The 15,807-nt window shown below is 52.2% G+C and overlaps 3 protein-coding genes across 3 annotated transcripts; 1 reads left to right on the top strand and 2 right to left on the bottom strand.

The window, feature by feature from the left end:
- Positions 1 to 1,008: 1,008 nt before the first annotated feature.
- On the top strand, positions 1,009 to 2,227 carry BDZ83DRAFT_582491 (uncharacterized protein; the record flags this gene model as incomplete). The annotated part of the gene is made up of 3 exons (XM_060505559.1): positions 1,009 to 1,167; positions 1,224 to 1,349; positions 1,406 to 2,227. 3 exons carry the CDS (start codon positions 1,009 to 1,011, stop codon positions 2,225 to 2,227), a joined length of 1,107 nt encoding a protein of 368 aa, XP_060362768.1.
- An 8,376-nt stretch (positions 2,228 to 10,603) lies between these two features.
- BDZ83DRAFT_413842 (velvet factor-domain-containing protein) lies at positions 10,604 to 12,307 on the bottom strand. Its single transcript, XM_060502932.1, has 4 exons — positions 11,953 to 12,307; positions 11,804 to 11,886; positions 11,667 to 11,750; positions 10,604 to 11,596 (listed from the first exon to the last, which is right to left on the bottom strand). The coding sequence occupies exons 1-4, from the start codon at positions 12,000 to 12,002 to the stop codon at positions 10,641 to 10,643; spliced, it is 1,173 nt and encodes a 390-aa protein (XP_060362767.1). The 5' UTR covers positions 12,003 to 12,307; the 3' UTR covers positions 10,604 to 10,640.
- A 1,878-nt stretch (positions 12,308 to 14,185) lies between these two features.
- On the bottom strand, positions 14,186 to 14,728 carry BDZ83DRAFT_413868 (uncharacterized protein). The gene has a single exon (XM_060502933.1). It carries the CDS (start codon positions 14,600 to 14,602, stop codon positions 14,231 to 14,233), a length of 372 nt encoding a protein of 123 aa, XP_060362766.1. The 5' UTR covers positions 14,603 to 14,728; the 3' UTR covers positions 14,186 to 14,230.
- Positions 14,729 to 15,807: the final 1,079 nt, after the last annotated feature.

The following is a 15,807-nucleotide window of genomic DNA, read 5'->3' as shown; positions in this document are numbered from 1 at the left end:
GTAAAGGGTTATAAGTTTAGCGTTCCTGATGGGGCTCATCCCGATACATATGCCCTGTTCCAGGCTCGTTGCATGAAATCCCTGCAATTGAATACCGCGTTACGCGCGGCAATCGTTCTGCTCGGCCAAGGGGAAGCCAGCTGCGTTATCAAAGTTCGCCGATCCACGGATTCTGAACACCCGGGCTGAGACCGATCGGCGATGCGGGGCCGGGTCCGGCAAACGTCCACCGTCCGAAGCCGTCGTCCATCACCACAATCACATGCCTTCTAGTAGGTGAGTAGTTGATAGAGCAGTCAAGAAACTCCCTGATGCTATCGGGTATCTTGCTTGTCCTGGAGTTATAAGAAGCAGCCATCGTCGTCCCAATTTAACGGTCTCACCACACGCGCTTCACATATTTTTAACCTACTGCAAAAGTCAGAGCTTTTTCTAGAACATCTCATCATGTCCACTTCATATCAAAGTCAACCCTCTAGGTTAGCCAAGGCTACCAAAGGAGTGCAGTGGAACTCTTGGTCCATTGGTGCTGCTACAGTACTGGCAGGCCTGACGGCGCAGACCTACTTTGCTTCTGTGCCTGTCCACAAGCCCACCCCCTCGATCGAGTCGTGCCTGAGCAACGTCTGTGCAGGAAGGTCAGATTGCGTCCAGTTTCCTAGCCAAAAGAATGCTGGAGAAGCTACGTGGATGGCCCCTTTCAATCTCGGTCGCACAGTCACACCCGCGGCCATCGTCAGACCCAAAGACGTCCATGAAGTTGCCAACGTTGTAAGATGCGCAGCCAAGCATGGAGTCAAAGTCCAGGCCACTGCGGGAAGCCACGGCTGGGGGTGAGTTTGACCTTCAATACAGAGGCTCAGAGTTCTGTTACTAACTTTGATGGCAGCAACTATGGTTCGCTATTCCCATGCCTTGCCTATTGCTGCGCGCTGGGAAAACGAAGTATACCAATTGCTAACTGCCTTACCAGGCCTTGGAGGCAAAGACGGTGCCGTATCAGTAGACATGGAACACTTCCAATATACGCAAGACTCCAGCTCAAACAACATCAGAGTTGGTGGCGGTACGAGACTCGGCCAAATCGATGAGCACCTGGGCACTTCCCAGCGAGCGATTCCTCATGGAATGTGCTTCGGCATCGGCATCGGAGGCCACGCTACCGTTGTAAGTAGCTCAAGCAGATCAAGTTTTTCAGACGAACATTGACAAATTGTGTTCAGGGTGGAATTGGCCCAATGTCCCGTATGTGGGGTACCACCTTGGATCATGTGGTTGAAGTCGAGGTTGTCACGGCAAACGCGACGGTTGTACGCGCGAGCTCTGAGAAGAACTCGGACTTGTTCTTCGTAAGTTTCTCCCAACAGTAATTTTGCATGCTCCAATTACTGACATCTTTCTCCAGGCTATGAGGGGAGCTGGTGCTGGGTTCGGTATCGTCACCGAGTTCGTCATGAGTACTCATCCAGCGCCATCAAGTGTTATCCACCTTAGCCAAAGTCATTCGTATAACCACCCAGCAGAGGTTGTCGATGTCTTGCATGCCTGGCAATCTGTTGCCACCGACCCTGCCCTCGACAATCGCTTCAGTACAGAAATGATCTTCAGCCCGTCGGGTGCTCGCATCTCTTCTACATGGGTCGGCTCAGAGACGGAGCTTGAGCGGAGTGGTATACTCAGTCGCATTCAAATCGCTGATATCCCAATCACAACTCGTCAAGAGACCTGGGAGAGTTCTCTTGCTCACCTCGCTGCCGAAGAAGCTCTCCATACGGCTTCCACCCCGAACAAGCTTTACTCGAAGAGTTTGGGCTTGAGTAGCAGTGACGTTCTTTCCAGGACAGAGATCGCCAGTATTTTTGCCAGTCTGCCAGCTGAGCTCATGAAAGAAGACTGGTCTATCAAGTTCCAAGCTGCTGGCGGTGCTGTTGCAGAGGTTCCCGTTGGCAGTACATCCTATGCCCACAGAGACAAGGTAATGTTCTATCAATCGTACGCCCCGGATGCTTCAAAGACGACTCGCACCAGTCTTGCAGACTTTCACAGGAAGCTGATGAACACTCTTCCTGAGGCCACTGGCACTTACCCAGGATTTGTGGATACGGAGCTTAGGGATGCTCAGAGGTCATACTGGGGTTCGAGTCTTGCTGCTCTGGAAGATATCAAGACACATTGGGATCCCGAGGATATTTTTCACAACCCCCAGAGTGTTTCTGCTCGTACTTGAAAACCCAGCTAGTTGCTTACTTTGAGTATCTATAACGATTAAAGGGGCTTTACATGTTTGAATCTTATTTCACTTTGTGAGGTAATCTTCATAGCTACATGTATCAGCAGTCATGAAACGACGACTGGTTGTTCAAACGGGCCACAGCACCAAGATCTATACTAAGTCTCATTACCTTATGACTATTGTGACTTTGCGTAAAAGCCATGGTGTGACACGATTGAGTTGGACATGTTCTCATTGTGCTTGTCGAGGAACTTTGTGAGATCATCTCGACAGCAGGCGGAATGTGAAGCTATTCGCAAGTTGATGAAAATTCCTTCGAAACCAATGTGCCAGGATTGCCTGGGCAACGATCATCACTGCCAACACTTTTGCCACCATATCTCAGGGCGCATGTATTCCAAACATCAGGTTCACCCTTATAAGCCTTCGGCACAGTGCCGACCGTATCCTTGTCCATGCTGATCACCTCGAAAGGCTCTCTTGCAGTCAAAAGGTCCGGTTTGACAACCTCTGTGCCTGCTGATTCCCAACGCCACGGCTGGGCAATCCGGACGACGGGAAGATGATCCCACTCCAGAGGCTGAGCCTCCAAAAAGGGCGACCTTGGCGTTCCATTGCACGTGCAGTTCTCATAACGGTTTCCTGTCAACCAACCGTCAAGCTAGCATTGCAGGCCGAAGAGTTGGCTCTGGCCATTGGCGGGCCGAAGCCCATACCTCGGGCTTGGGCCACTAACACGGCAAGAAAGTCTAGAAGCCAGGTCTATTCATTATAAGTGGCTAGTTTGATGTCAATATCAGACTCGAACTATGGGTGTCAGATGAGGTCAATACTATAACCGACCGGGGCTATTGCACAAGGTGAACCCATGGCCACAGTGAAGACGTCCTTTCGTATCACCTAGCGGAAGTAATTAACCGGCGTGCAAGGTAAGCGTCAAATGCCATGCGCGGCAAAGGTGCATCCAAGCGACAGACCAGGGACGGGTAGTATCGTGTCCCGGCCGAGGCCACCGACTCTCATGTTTACAGTGTAACGCATCGTCGCGGAAAGTCTTTCGCGGCATCGGGTCCAGACCCCGACATTGGCGAGATGGGCGTGAACATCAAGGTGGTTGGGGACTGCGGCAGGCAAACCGCCCGCGCGCGGGGGAGGAGACCGGGGGGGCGTTGAAAGAAATGAGACGCAAATGTCAAAAGAACCCGGCCTTTCGGTGGCCAAGGCCGCAGAGTCTGGGTCAAACTAGCCGGGCAGGCAGATGAGGGTTGACAGATGTCCCGTGCGATGCATGCTCGCAAATGGATCGGCGCCATGAATGCCACCGAAATGAATAGGTCTTTTCCCACGGCTCTGGGGTCGTTCCCCTGAAAGCTTCATGTCACCATCTGCTGATGTTTGAACCGTGCCAAGTAACGTCTTGCCCCTCCCATCTATTACATACACGTCAATAACCATTTGAAAGGAGCGGCCTGTCTTTTCGAAAGGACCACTATGGAGCCAAGGGCAGAGTTTGCCGTCGCGCCGTAAGGCCCGTTGGGAATCGGCCCTGCTTCTAGCGTAATGTTTCAAGCCTCGGAATCGCAGTCCCGGCAGGGCCCTGCCAACTTCCCCCGGGACCCCGGTCGTCTCGATCCGCACACACCCATGACGATCCGGCGGCGGCATCCAGCACCAGTCTAACTGCCAGTTGGGGTAAATGGGAAAGTAGGCGAGCGGGGGACAGGTGAGATGAGGGGTTATGAATGGAACATCAGTCTTGAGGTGTCTGAGTGACCGCTGACGCGAGACGGGAAAGAGAAGCAAGGCGACGGGAATAATGATGATGGGGGACGGTATAGTTGCGGTGAATATAGCTATATGAAGGCTAAGGGCAGTTGAGTATTGTCCTCATATGGAACGAGGGGAGCCAGGATCGGGGGCTCGACAACCCCAATCTGGAGCTTTCCGCCACTCCTCCGCCAATATAGGTGATCTTCCTGCCGTCTGACGGTCGTCTATTACCCGATCCGATCATTGCCCAGTTCTCGTGCAGATGCCGCCTTCAGCGGGCTGTCCACCGTAAAAGAAAGAAATTTCTGTTCTCCAGCCACTCCTGGCGTAGGATGCGTTGTGAAATCTTTAGTACGGCGCGGCCTGGAGGCGAGGCGAGCCCGCCCGTTGCGGGATCACTAGGGGAGTGAGCCAACAGTCTGGCGCCCGTCTGCACCGTCTGGGGTTAGCTGATGGATAGCTTACCAACTTGCATATGCTTATCTCTGCATGTCGCTAAAGCATTCCGGCTGTGATGCCTGTTCATTGCCGTCACAGGAGGTGCCACTATGTACCTACTGCCAGGAGGACTTTTGGTTCAGGTCAAGTCGTATGTACCATATACATCTGGTGCCAGGGCGGTAGTGTGTATGTAGCTTGAAAATGACTGGAGAGGCTGGCTGGACAGACGAGGAACCCATGTCTGGCTTGTATCGGACAATGGCATCAGGGCGATCATCTAGATGATGCCGGGTGTGGAATATGTGAGATCTCGTCGCGTAATAGAGTAGCCGGGGGTTCAAGACCAGAAAGCAAAAAAAAAGAAAATATTCATACGATGGAGAGACCGATGATGAACGGCGCCAGGGGCTTGGCGGGCGGACCCGAACGAGGCCTATCAAATCCCTCGTAGACTCTGGTAGATTGTTCTACCCGCCAACCATGAGCATACTTCAGCGAAGTTCGGTCTTGGCTCGGGAGTGCCAGCAAAGTCAATTGAGCTCAGACCAAGGGATCGGAACGTCTCTCTGAAAGACTGAAAGAGTATTTTCGTATCTAGAGATGCAAGGTCTGTGCTGCGGGCGTGGGCAAACCGTAAAGCAGGGCGCTGTTGTCGAGTTGCGGCGTACGGCCCGAACGAGCGAGAATCAGAACAAGCATAACCAGCTCCCAGGAGGTGCAGTGAACGAGCGCACCGTCCGCCAAAGCTGAGTATTTCCAGCCCTGCTGACGGAAAACTTGAAACTGTCGCATCTGCCCGCGATGCGGCTAAAAAGTGCCATCTGGTATTAAGACGCCTGAAGATGGGACGAAAATCATGTAGCACCTTAGGTCGACATTCAGGGAGACAGAATAGAGGCTTCAATCATCTTGAACAGCAGGGAACGGCGGGCGTTCGACGGGTTGCCGGCAAGCAGCTTGATTTGACAATTATGTCCTCTCGAGATGTCTGGTTTGGAAATCTCTGAGCCTAATTGAGTATGCGTCAAATGCCGGATTACCAATCCGGACATCTGTCCGCTCGGGATCGCCGAATTGGAAAACGTCCGACGGCAGACAGGTTCTCTGACCACTGGAGGCCAAAAAATGTCTATACGAGTTGTGAGGATTCCGAATGCTTTTTCGGTGAGTTCCGGGATCTTTTCCGGAGGTCTTTAGCATGGGATGCTTGTTGAGACCTTCAACCGATTGCAATCTTCCGGTGGGAGAGTTCCGAGTGTAGCTCGGCCCAGGCACCGATGATGTGGGGTTTCAAGGCCGAGGAAGTCCGGTCCGTCACCGGGTTCTCTCATTTGAAATTCCGACCTTTCGCGTGTCACACTATTCGATTTGCTCGACATCTTGCTCTCTATGATGGCTCAAGATTCTCACCTCAAACAGAATGTGGCTGGAGTCCCGAACGCGATGGGTGCTGTGCCAACATTGGACATTCGGAACACTAATATCCGGAACTGCTGGATTAACTTTCCCGCGTCTAATTTTAAGGCTCTTTGAGGAGCTCTCTATTGCAATTCCGGCCGGCAAAAGTCTCCCGGGAAGGTCTGTGTCGTCGTGACATGCCATGTGTGATCGTCCGGCTTGTAGCATCTAAGTCCATGCGCTTCTTGAATGATTCCTTACCTGTGCTTTTTGGATGCCACCTAAGATCTAGAGGCTGATCGGGGTAGGTGCACAATGCACCTCGACCAGATGATAGGGAACAGGATTTAATTGACTACAATGTGGTCTTTGAGGGCTTCTTAGAATCACTATTATGTCTAAATGTTTGGCCTGAAGCAAGATCGATAAATGCACATGTGTATTTCGACGTACCTAAAGTGTTCTATGGGTAAGGTAGGTCGTATAAAGAGTGGCCAGACGACGCGGCCATGCTACTGTCTATCAGTAGGGTCCGCCAGGAATTGAAATGGGCATAATGCGATATCACCAAGACTGAACATAATAGCATCGCACAATCATTTGCAGTTTCTCTTTTGCGACATATCTAGTCAATGTGTACGAAGCAGTTAACTTTGCTAAATTTTACATCAGCCGTGCGAATCATAAACAAGGGTGCTAGATTTACCCTCCAAACTCGAGCTGCTGGCCATTGGCAAGTTCTCACACCCAAAATCACTCAAACTTCCGTGAAAGATTTAAAGTGTGTCGAATAGTGTTTCCATCTTCCTATCTCCCGACTTTGAAGCGGAATCGTGTTCATGCCGTGCTGGCAACCCTGGCCAATAGGTCTGATGACATCAGTGTCTGGTGCAGCAATCCTAGCCAATATCGTCTTTGCAAAGTACAGTCACACATCATCAAGTCTTTATTCTTTGAATGGTCCTTTTAGTTGTGCGTACCCGATCTATGGGAAGATTTGTGTCAAGAGGCCTCTGCGCGTATGATCGTCCGGATGCTGCCTTTCAAATCCATGCACGCAGTACTCCGAGATCCGAGGGGGCAATCTGGGCGGCAAGGGGTACATGAGATTGAAATTCGGACGGGAAACAGCAAGCTCGGGTGGCTGATGTTTGCCTTGCTCGCTATGCGATTCGCAACTCCAGCAGGCTGTTCACATTACCCTCGTCCCCAACTAACTAAATTAGATACGTCTCCCGAGACCGTTCATTGAGCCACTGTGTCGCGATCGCGGGCAAACTCTTTCGCTTTCTGGACTTGCTTCCTCGGTCTCGGACAGCCGAACTTGGAATTGTCCAAGAATCTCAAGCTAAACTTTCCTTCGATAAAAGTCCCCCCCTCTGCCGTCTTATTTCCATATCATATGTGACATGGACTTCTACCCTAGAACCCGCGCAGCAAAGCGTTAATACTCCAGAGGAGACAACGCAGTGGTTCATCAATGTATGATCGACCGGATCCTGCCCCTCAGCATTCAAGTGCCTCGAAACGCACGTCATGGTCGATCGATATCCCATACGTTGATGGGGTGTTCATCTGGACATGAGACGAATAAACGGCGAGGGGTAGTCGAGACGCACAGCACACGCCATGGATAGTCCTCAAATCTCACCTTTCAAGCACCGGGTTTTCCGAGATGCCCTGCCCAGAATGTAATGCCATAGGAAAGCCAATCCTATAAAAGTTCCAGACGTGAGGCGCAGGGTGTCAGGATATTTGCGTGATCACCACACTTCCCAGCTGCAGATCACGGGTGAACGAGGTGGTGGTGGGTAGGGTGAAGTTTGTGGACGGGCATGGATGCAGGCCTCACGTTCCGGAGTTCGGAAACCGTCTCAGTGAAGAAATCGGGGGTAGCATCTTCGGTACGTCGGATCACGAAAGAGCCGCATGAAGGTCCCGAGTGTGATGTGTCGACCAGGTCGTGATTGATCGTCGTGATCTCCGTCGGGATGAGGCGGCTGCGCCATCCGGCTCGGGTTTGCATCTTGGTTCATGGGACGACGGCCGAGTGACAGGAAATCGCGGCATTTTTTCTCGCTGTCGCCAAGTCGGATCATGGCAATGAGAGTGACCCTGATGTGAAGCTTTTTGGAATGGCCTGCTATGAGACATTGATGAGATGCCGCAGTAGGAAGATGAAAGTCGTCATGTCGAGGTTGAAGTTGAGTTGGTGGTGTGGAGTGAGAGTGAGACGAGGTGCCGGGAACTGGGCATGTGTTACAGATTCTCTCTCCCCGCACACAAGGACCCCGCGGCCTGTCAGACGTAGCCCCGCGCCGCCCCTCCATTGTGCGGGGAGCAGCTGCCAACTGCCCGTATCGCCGCAGAACCTCACAAGTTGACTTCATCTCACGATGCTCCATTTCATAGTAAGAGGTTCAAACGCCCGTAACTCGTCACTTTTTTGAGTTGGCGCGCTGATCCTGCCGCGTCTTCATTCCCGTGGCTCACTCGAGCCCGTCTCATCTTAGTCTCACACGCTAAGGCGCTGTGATGTGCTTAACTTTACATGGCACACGTGCGTGCCAACGCCACAACCAAGTTAAACCGCCACACGGCTCACGATGAACACCAGGACTCTGGTCAACCCGCAGTGAGCTCGAACTCAAAGATAGTCCAAAACCAAAAGATGCGGCATCCGTCACACTCGCAGAATCGATCGTCTGGTTGCGCTCACCATGGGACTTTTTACGCATGGCGGCAATTGACTTTGGTGTCGTACCTTAGCCTCATAGGGCTGGATTTAGATGAACCCATCGCATGAAGGCTGTCGGGCAAAGATGCTTCCAAACTTTGTGTTCACCTTGTTTGAACCTCACGATGTTGGTTTAAACCGGCAGTCAATTGTAACCGAGTTCTACTGAGAACTGGATTCACATTAACTCATCCTGATCCCCCCGGGAATAACCTCGGTCACACGTGTGCAATCACCTTCATGATTGAAAAAATCCTTCACCCGCCCGAGCCATGTCGCTGAGCCGAGACCGAGGCAATGGCGTCTTAGACGAACGGAATAATTGCGCGGATTCCGTGGGCTAACTCGTCACTCGATGCTCATGCTCAATGTTACGTTACTCAATCGAACGTCAATGCTTTTCTTTACGTTACTCAGTACCTCCTAGGTAGAATGTCAATGTCCCTATTACGAAATAACGTCGCTCAGAGTCTGAGGCATTTCAAGGCCCATGAACAAAAATTTTCAGCACCCATCCGATATCTACCTTACCACCTTACTAGCACCGCACCTCATGTACCTTACTTACCTTACGTGAAACCCCCAATCCGTCAGCCCCAAAAACCACAGAACCAGAAAACCCGTGCCCCCACGAAGCAAACCGCGCGGGATATTTCACTCATCGACCCTTCATTCCCTTAGCCAATACCACACAGACTAGTATCAATCCGTCGAAATCTGCTCATACGAACGGGTCCATCCCCATTGACATGTCCACATTCCCCAGCATACCTGTAGGCACCAAGCGTAAGGTAAGGTAAGGTAAGACACACCGTGATGGGGCCCTCCCCTCTCCCCCCCCTAAAGGCCCCACAACCCCAACACCCGGCCGGACGCCCGGCCCTCCGAAATGCCGCCGGACAAGCCTTACGGGGACGCACTGCGGTACCTGCGCCGCAAACTGGCCGCAGCAGCAGTCAGTGAGCATACGCCAGTGAAGCAAAACCATGACACACCAACACACACACACACACACACACACCACTTACACCAGACACGATGCACCCTCGCCGATATCCGAAACGGCATCTTCCGACAATAAGACATACTCCGTACACACACACACAGACAGAGCACATGCCCACCTACTCTAGTCCGGATACGCCAGAATCCTGACACATTTTGACACCTCCCTTGAATGCTTGGCGCTTGATAGCTTGGCAGGACTAGCTCCTCCCTCCCTTTCTAGTCCCTGAAAGGCTGAAAGGCTGAGGGCCTGAACTCCAATCAACTCTCTTCACGCCCTATTCTGACATTGCCCTGCCTCCAGTACACACCCTGACTCCATGTACCTTATGCTGTTGTCTGCCGTAGCTTGTCTTGTTTCAAGTAGCACCAGTGCGGGGATCGCGGTCTCTGCTGTCTGCCTGCTAAGTACCAAGGTCTATTTTTCGTGCATTGTAAGGAAAGTTGTGACGGGCAGGGGTCTAGTACAACACACTCAGAAAGTCTAATAGCGCGCTCCGTAGATATTCGGCCTAATGGCGCAAGGATTCCTGTCGCAGGGCCGCTCCGTCGAGAAACCAGGGCCCTGGGTTCTTCGCTACCTTGCGCCTCTGCCAATGGTTTAGTTGCCTAGTCTTGGTTTTCCTGCACTTGAAAGGACTAGCCAGCACACCATGGAAGGTATGGAAGGAAATAACTGTTATTGCTATGGACAAAGTCTAAAGTGATGACTTGCTTGAGATTCCATGCCCCTCTATGCTCCTGCTGCGCCACTGTGCTACCAACCAATGCCCGTTGAAAGAATCCCAAGGGTATCTTGTTCTCTGTTGAAGCCTTCGAAACCACCAACGCCGGATCGACCCATAGCCAGCAACTGTGCCTGGTGTTATGCAATGTCGCTTGAAGTAATTCCGTCTTTAGACACTCCTCGTCAATGTGCACAAAGCCATACAATTAACCAAAATAACCACCATATTGATGTTCCCGCCCAAGTCTCATCTTGAGAGCGGTTGGGCTCTTGCTGTTCAGCTGAACTCCTTTGCCCTCAACCTGAACCTTGATCATAGCTCTAGCACCTTAGCTTTGGCTATGGCCATGTCCGTGACTGTTGATCCTACTATCAGGGTCTCTTTCCCAATATTGTTCAGTCTTGTAAGGTTGGTGAGATTGTGGAAAGAAGGTGTCCCCTAAGCTGTTTTGGGTTGCTGTATAATCGTAGAGGCCTGCGTCAAGCCGATAGTACGAAGGAGTCACCAAGTCCGGGCTCTGCGTAGGCGAAGTCGAGGGAAGCGAAGCAACAGACAGTCCAGAAGATGGCGTTGGTGGCGGATACACTGACGAATGCGGTAATTGCATGCCCATTATCCCTGGCATGGAATGTGCCATCAAAGGCTGTGGATGCGCGTAGCTGACCGCCTGGACTTGGTGCCGACTCGTCTGTTGCATTATTGCCCCGGCGGACGCTTGCGCGCTTCCGTGAGAAGACGATGCCGGGCTGGGAACTCCCGTCGCAGAACCCTGGTGAGAGAAGCCCTGCTGCTGTGAGAGATCTTTCGAGCGCTGGGCTTGTTGGGCTAGTTGAGCCATGCCTTGGCGTTGCCGCACGTTGCGCATTTGCTCAGAGTCCATGCCGTATTGGAACTGTCGTTTGCGATTCTTGACAACTTGCGAATCTTTTCGAATCCGCAGTCGGCAGCCTTGATCGCTGAGATGACGGGTCAAATCCGTTGACGAACTCATGCCAGGATAGGACCGCGCCGTATGAACTTGGAAGCCGTGGGATTCCATCTCTGTCATGAAGTACACCTCGCCGCCCTTCATGTTATACAGCGCAAATCTCAGCTTGAAGAGGCCCTCCATCTTGACAGAGAGGTCGGGAAATACAAAGTAGCCTTCGTCTTGGCCATCGATGCTCTTATACTTTTGCAGGGAGGAAACTGTCGATCCCACCAAGCCTTTGGCACAGGTTTCGGGGTCCATTTTGGTTTTCTTATCGCCGGGCTTGAGGTAGACCTGGACGAACAAGCTAGGGCCTATTGCACAGTTAGCGTCCTCCACGCTTGGGTCGCAAACAGGGTTCAGGAGGATGATCTCGCAGCTTACTAGACAGAATGAAGTTTGCGTAATTTTGGTTGTGGCTTCTTAGGTCGATTTTGAGAATCGGTGGAGGGTCAATAGGTTTACGATCTGTGACATTGCATTAGATACACATCAGGGAGGATTGTCAACCGCGGACGAACCTTTTTCTTTGCCAGTTGCTACTTTCGCGTGCTGCGGTGCTTGTGCAATTACCAGACGTAACGAGTCCCTATCCCTCGTTATGCTGGGACTTGTCAGCTTCTACCCAGTCTTTTCCCACCCATCATGATGTTGAGAGCCTTAGACATACTCTTGGGGGTCGGGGGCCGGACCCGTGTGCCAACTGGATTGGTACGACATTTGTCGTTGTGTCTGATTGGTATGCGTCGGATGACAATGTAATGTGTGGTGAGGTGTCCCGCGGTTCGTTGTTCCTTGGTAGTAAGATGAATATTTGGTCTTTTATGTCCAGAATGTCCTGACACGTCGGAGATAGGGGCAGTTCGTTCGATGTTGGCCCAGCGTAGCAAGGTAGGTTTGATACCCGGGAAGATGGCCTGCCGCCGTGTCGACGAAAGACTTTTGTATCTCCGAAACGGGCGGCGCGGTGAGAAAGACGATAGTTGATTGTTCGAGTGCGAGGAGCCGTTGATGATGGAAGCGATTGGGCGAGGCTTATCTGATACGATACGTGACAGCAACAAGTGGTGAAAGAAGTACAAGTGGTGGGAGGAGGAGATTTAATGCGACAAAGAAATCGATGGTTGTTGAACCCCTGCCAGATGATGGTAGCGCGAAGTACTCCGTACAGTACCAGGCGCAGATCCCTCGAGGTGGGACGCAGGACAGGACAGCAGCAGGGGAGACTGATCGGAATGTTCCTGTGCGGAGGGGCAACAAGAGGAGAGTTGGAGGGTACGAAGCAATGATATTGCCAGTGTATCCAAGAAAGCGGCTCTTTTCTACTTTCTAAGTGGTCAGCGACAGCGGCCTTTTTCTCAGCATACCCACGCAGATACAGCATGTGCTGGTGATATAGACAGGGTCTGGCCTACCTATGGAAAAGCAAGCTACACCGTCCCTCTCAGTCGAGGAGCACAGTGGTACGTCAACAGCGCCGCGGCCGAAATGGACAAGTCGACCTCCACGAGTGGTGCGTAGCGGGCGCACGAAGCGTTGCGCGTGTACTTGTCCGACTTTGCTACGGCCACCGAAACGCAACCTAAACCTCTCTTTTTTTGATATCGCTTGGTATGGAATCAAATATCGAGTGTTGAGTAAGATTGGCGCTGTTGCGAAGAGCAAGAGATGGGAAAGAGGGCAGGAGGCTTCGGGAGAGTATCCGAGATGATATGCCGTTGAACCTGATGTGGTAGATAGATGGTTGATGAGAATGCAACTAGGAGGTAAAGCAGTGATCTTGATATAAAGTCGGGCAGGCCAACTAGGTCTCAATGGCCCTGGAAGCTGTTGTCAGGATCAGGGAAAGACGGGTGGAGCAGGAGAGGGTACCGTACCTCAGGGGTCGCATGAAGGGGCGTGTACAAGATGGAGACGTTTGGAGATGGAGAGGAGGCGTCCAACGACGGGGACTGGAACTGGGTGTATGGGATGAGGACTGGGAACTCTGTGAAAAGAAAACGGTCAGCCAAGCTGTGAGCACTGAGGAAGAGAGAAGCTTGGGGATGGTGGGGGGTGCCCCGAGCAATAAGACATGTCCGTCTCCCCAACCTGCCTCGCCATGAACCCTGCCCCAAGAGACGGTTGACTTGGCCAATGCTTGCCTGTTTCTTCTCTGACAGGACTGTCCGTACGGATACAGCAGAATGAAGGAGCATTGGAAGTGGGAGTGTGAGTGGGAGTGGGAGATGGAAGAGGGGTGGCAGTTCAAGGTGGGTTAGGATGCACGGTGTCGTACCAATGGATCCCCTTTTCTTTCTCTTTTGGAGGGGCTCTCAGATTATCGGGGACTTCAACCGCGATTTGGAGACGATGACGATACACAGGGAAACTCCAAGCCCATGTCTAGGTGCCGGACTGTCTAACCCAGGAACGAACAGTTCGATCTGAATGCAACGGGGTTGGCCTTCAAGCTTCAAAAAAAAAAAAAAAAAAAGGTGGGCAAGGGCGTAGTTCGGAAGAAAGAGTCAAATGGTAAGCGGGCGTCCGGCTCTGTTCTCTTGGTTGACTGTGGGTTGTAGAGCAGGCACTTTCTACACTTATCGGGATACTTGGAAGAACCGGATGCCAAATGCTAGACTAGGCCCAGGCCTTGGTTGCCATCCGGCGGGGGTAGAAAGAGTGAGGAGGAGAGACCGATGAAGAATCCCTGTGTCGCTCTGGTCTGTGCCGTGAGGTTCGAGTCTCTTGGCGGAGGCGTCCCTGGTCGTCCCGGGTCTGGTCAGTCGACAACCTTCGGCAAGAAGCGACCTGTCAAGCGGCGATTTGGGGGCGGTCAAGGAAGCCAAGTTGGCTTGGTCTGGACTCGGCTGAGTTGAATCTCGTGCGGGAGTCGTTTAGCAGTGGGCGGGTTGTGCCGAGTAACAGATATTGCGAGTGTTCTTATTACCGATGGATGATGATTAGTACTAGAGATGGGTTTGGTGATGTTGTTGAGCTTGGGTACTCCGATGTATCAAATGTGGATGCAAGGCGGGAAGTAATCCGAACATATGGTACGGAGTAAGCGTTTTTGCTGCCCATATGAGTCTTGGTGCCGTCTTGTTGTTGATGAGCAATTGATGACTTGAAGATGAAAAACGACGTGATAAAGAACGTGGCCCGGCCCTGAGACGAACGCGCAGATGAAAGAGAGATCCGGTCGGATTTAGAAGCAATTTCTGACGGGTCCAGACTTGCTCTGTGCGTTCATGCGGCGAGAAGGAAAAGACGATGATGGACAAAGTCAGACACGGCACGAGTACCGGAGATGGTCGGGAGGGAACTTTTGACGGGAGCATTCGCAGAGGGCCTCACCAAATCAGTCGGGATGTCCAAGTGGATCTCATGTAAGGTTGATGCCGGCCAAGGTGAGGGCCTTGTAAACGACGAAGTGTCAGACCAGGGCACTGTGAGGAGGAAAGATGCAGAGGAGGGGAAATGAAGTGAACGGAACAGATTTGATATTCATCAGTAAGGCAGAAAGGAAAACAAGGAGGTGAGGCGCGAGGCGCGAGAGTCAACGTCAAAGTGACTTGGTACCTTTCCTTTCCTTTCCTTATCTTAGGTGCCCAAGAATACCTCAGTGTACCTCGCAGACTCTTGGATAAATACCTTGGCAAAGGGAAGGAGTTATCGATTGGAACGGGGGAAGAAGGAGGTGGACGGGAGAAGGTGAAAGGCGTTCACCTGGCTGAATTGTTCACCTGGGACCTGGTCTCCCGTTCCTACCCTACCTTACCGTGCCTCCCCATGTCCTTTCCGCTCAGTCTCTGTAACCGTTCCATGTCGGTATTGGCCATAACCCATGCATATCAAAAAGATGGGGAAAGAGACACTGGCAGGCAATATCCAGATGCATCCACACACCCATTGGAACTATGGAGCAATGGAGCGTGCAGGTTGTGGAATGGCAGGCACGTCTGGATCGACGACCTATTACACTGGGTACGTATTCGCACACCTACTGCGTAGAGGCAAGGACCGTAAGGTTAAGAGAGAAGGGGCGTTCAGATGGATCGCGGCGCGAAGGCCGGTTGCTTGCTGCGTACACAGGGAAGTAGGAAGGATATCCCTTGAAGGAAAGCGCTGATTGAGACGGGAGATGCGTGGACTACCTGAGTTAAAGGTACCTTGTCAGGCTAAAGTGACTTCCGTCTTTACGAGAAAGCACGGATGGCGGAAGTAGGGGATACTTGACCCGTCCTCGAGACGGGGTGCGGGTGTGTCGTCTGTGATGTGTCGATGGACGCCACAAGTAGACAGGTACCGCACCATGGTACTGTCCGTACATAGGTACCTTAGTCGCGACTTGGTAAGGCAGGGCTGGGCTGGGCTGGGAAAAAGAAGGCAGGTACGTCCTTCCTCGACCTACAGGTCAGTTGAGGATGGAACGGGAAACAGAGCAACAGACCACATTGGGAAAGATGGTCCTGCACCTGCCCTCCTCCTTCTGCCTCTCTCCACACCTCAAGGCCTACTGCGTGGAGTCTGGACAGAGGCGCAG

The sequence above is a fragment of the Colletotrichum acutatum genome (assembly GCF_030867785.1).
Source record: "Colletotrichum acutatum strain CBS 112980 chromosome Unknown BDZ83scaffold_75, whole genome shotgun sequence".
NCBI classification, from domain to species: Eukaryota; Fungi; Ascomycota; class Sordariomycetes; order Glomerellales; family Glomerellaceae; genus Colletotrichum; species Colletotrichum acutatum.
This window is presented reverse-complemented; position numbering and strand designations above follow the sequence as displayed.

Coding starts and splice junctions, on each gene's coding strand:
- BDZ83DRAFT_413868 (XM_060502933.1), bottom strand. CDS start 14,602: ATGCTCCCGTCAAAAGTTCCCTCCCGACCATCTCCGGTACTCGTGCCG.
- BDZ83DRAFT_413842 (XM_060502932.1), bottom strand. CDS start 12,002: ATGTCGTACCAATCCAGTTGGCACACGGGTCCGGCCCCCGACCCCCAA. Junction 11,887..11,952: donor CCGGCCCCCGACCCCCAAGA/GTATGTCTAAGG, acceptor GACAAGTCCCAG/CATAACGAGGGATAGGGACT. Junction 11,751..11,803: donor AGCAACTGGCAAAGAAAAAG/GTTCGTCCGCGG, acceptor GCAATGTCACAG/ATCGTAAACCTATTGACCCT.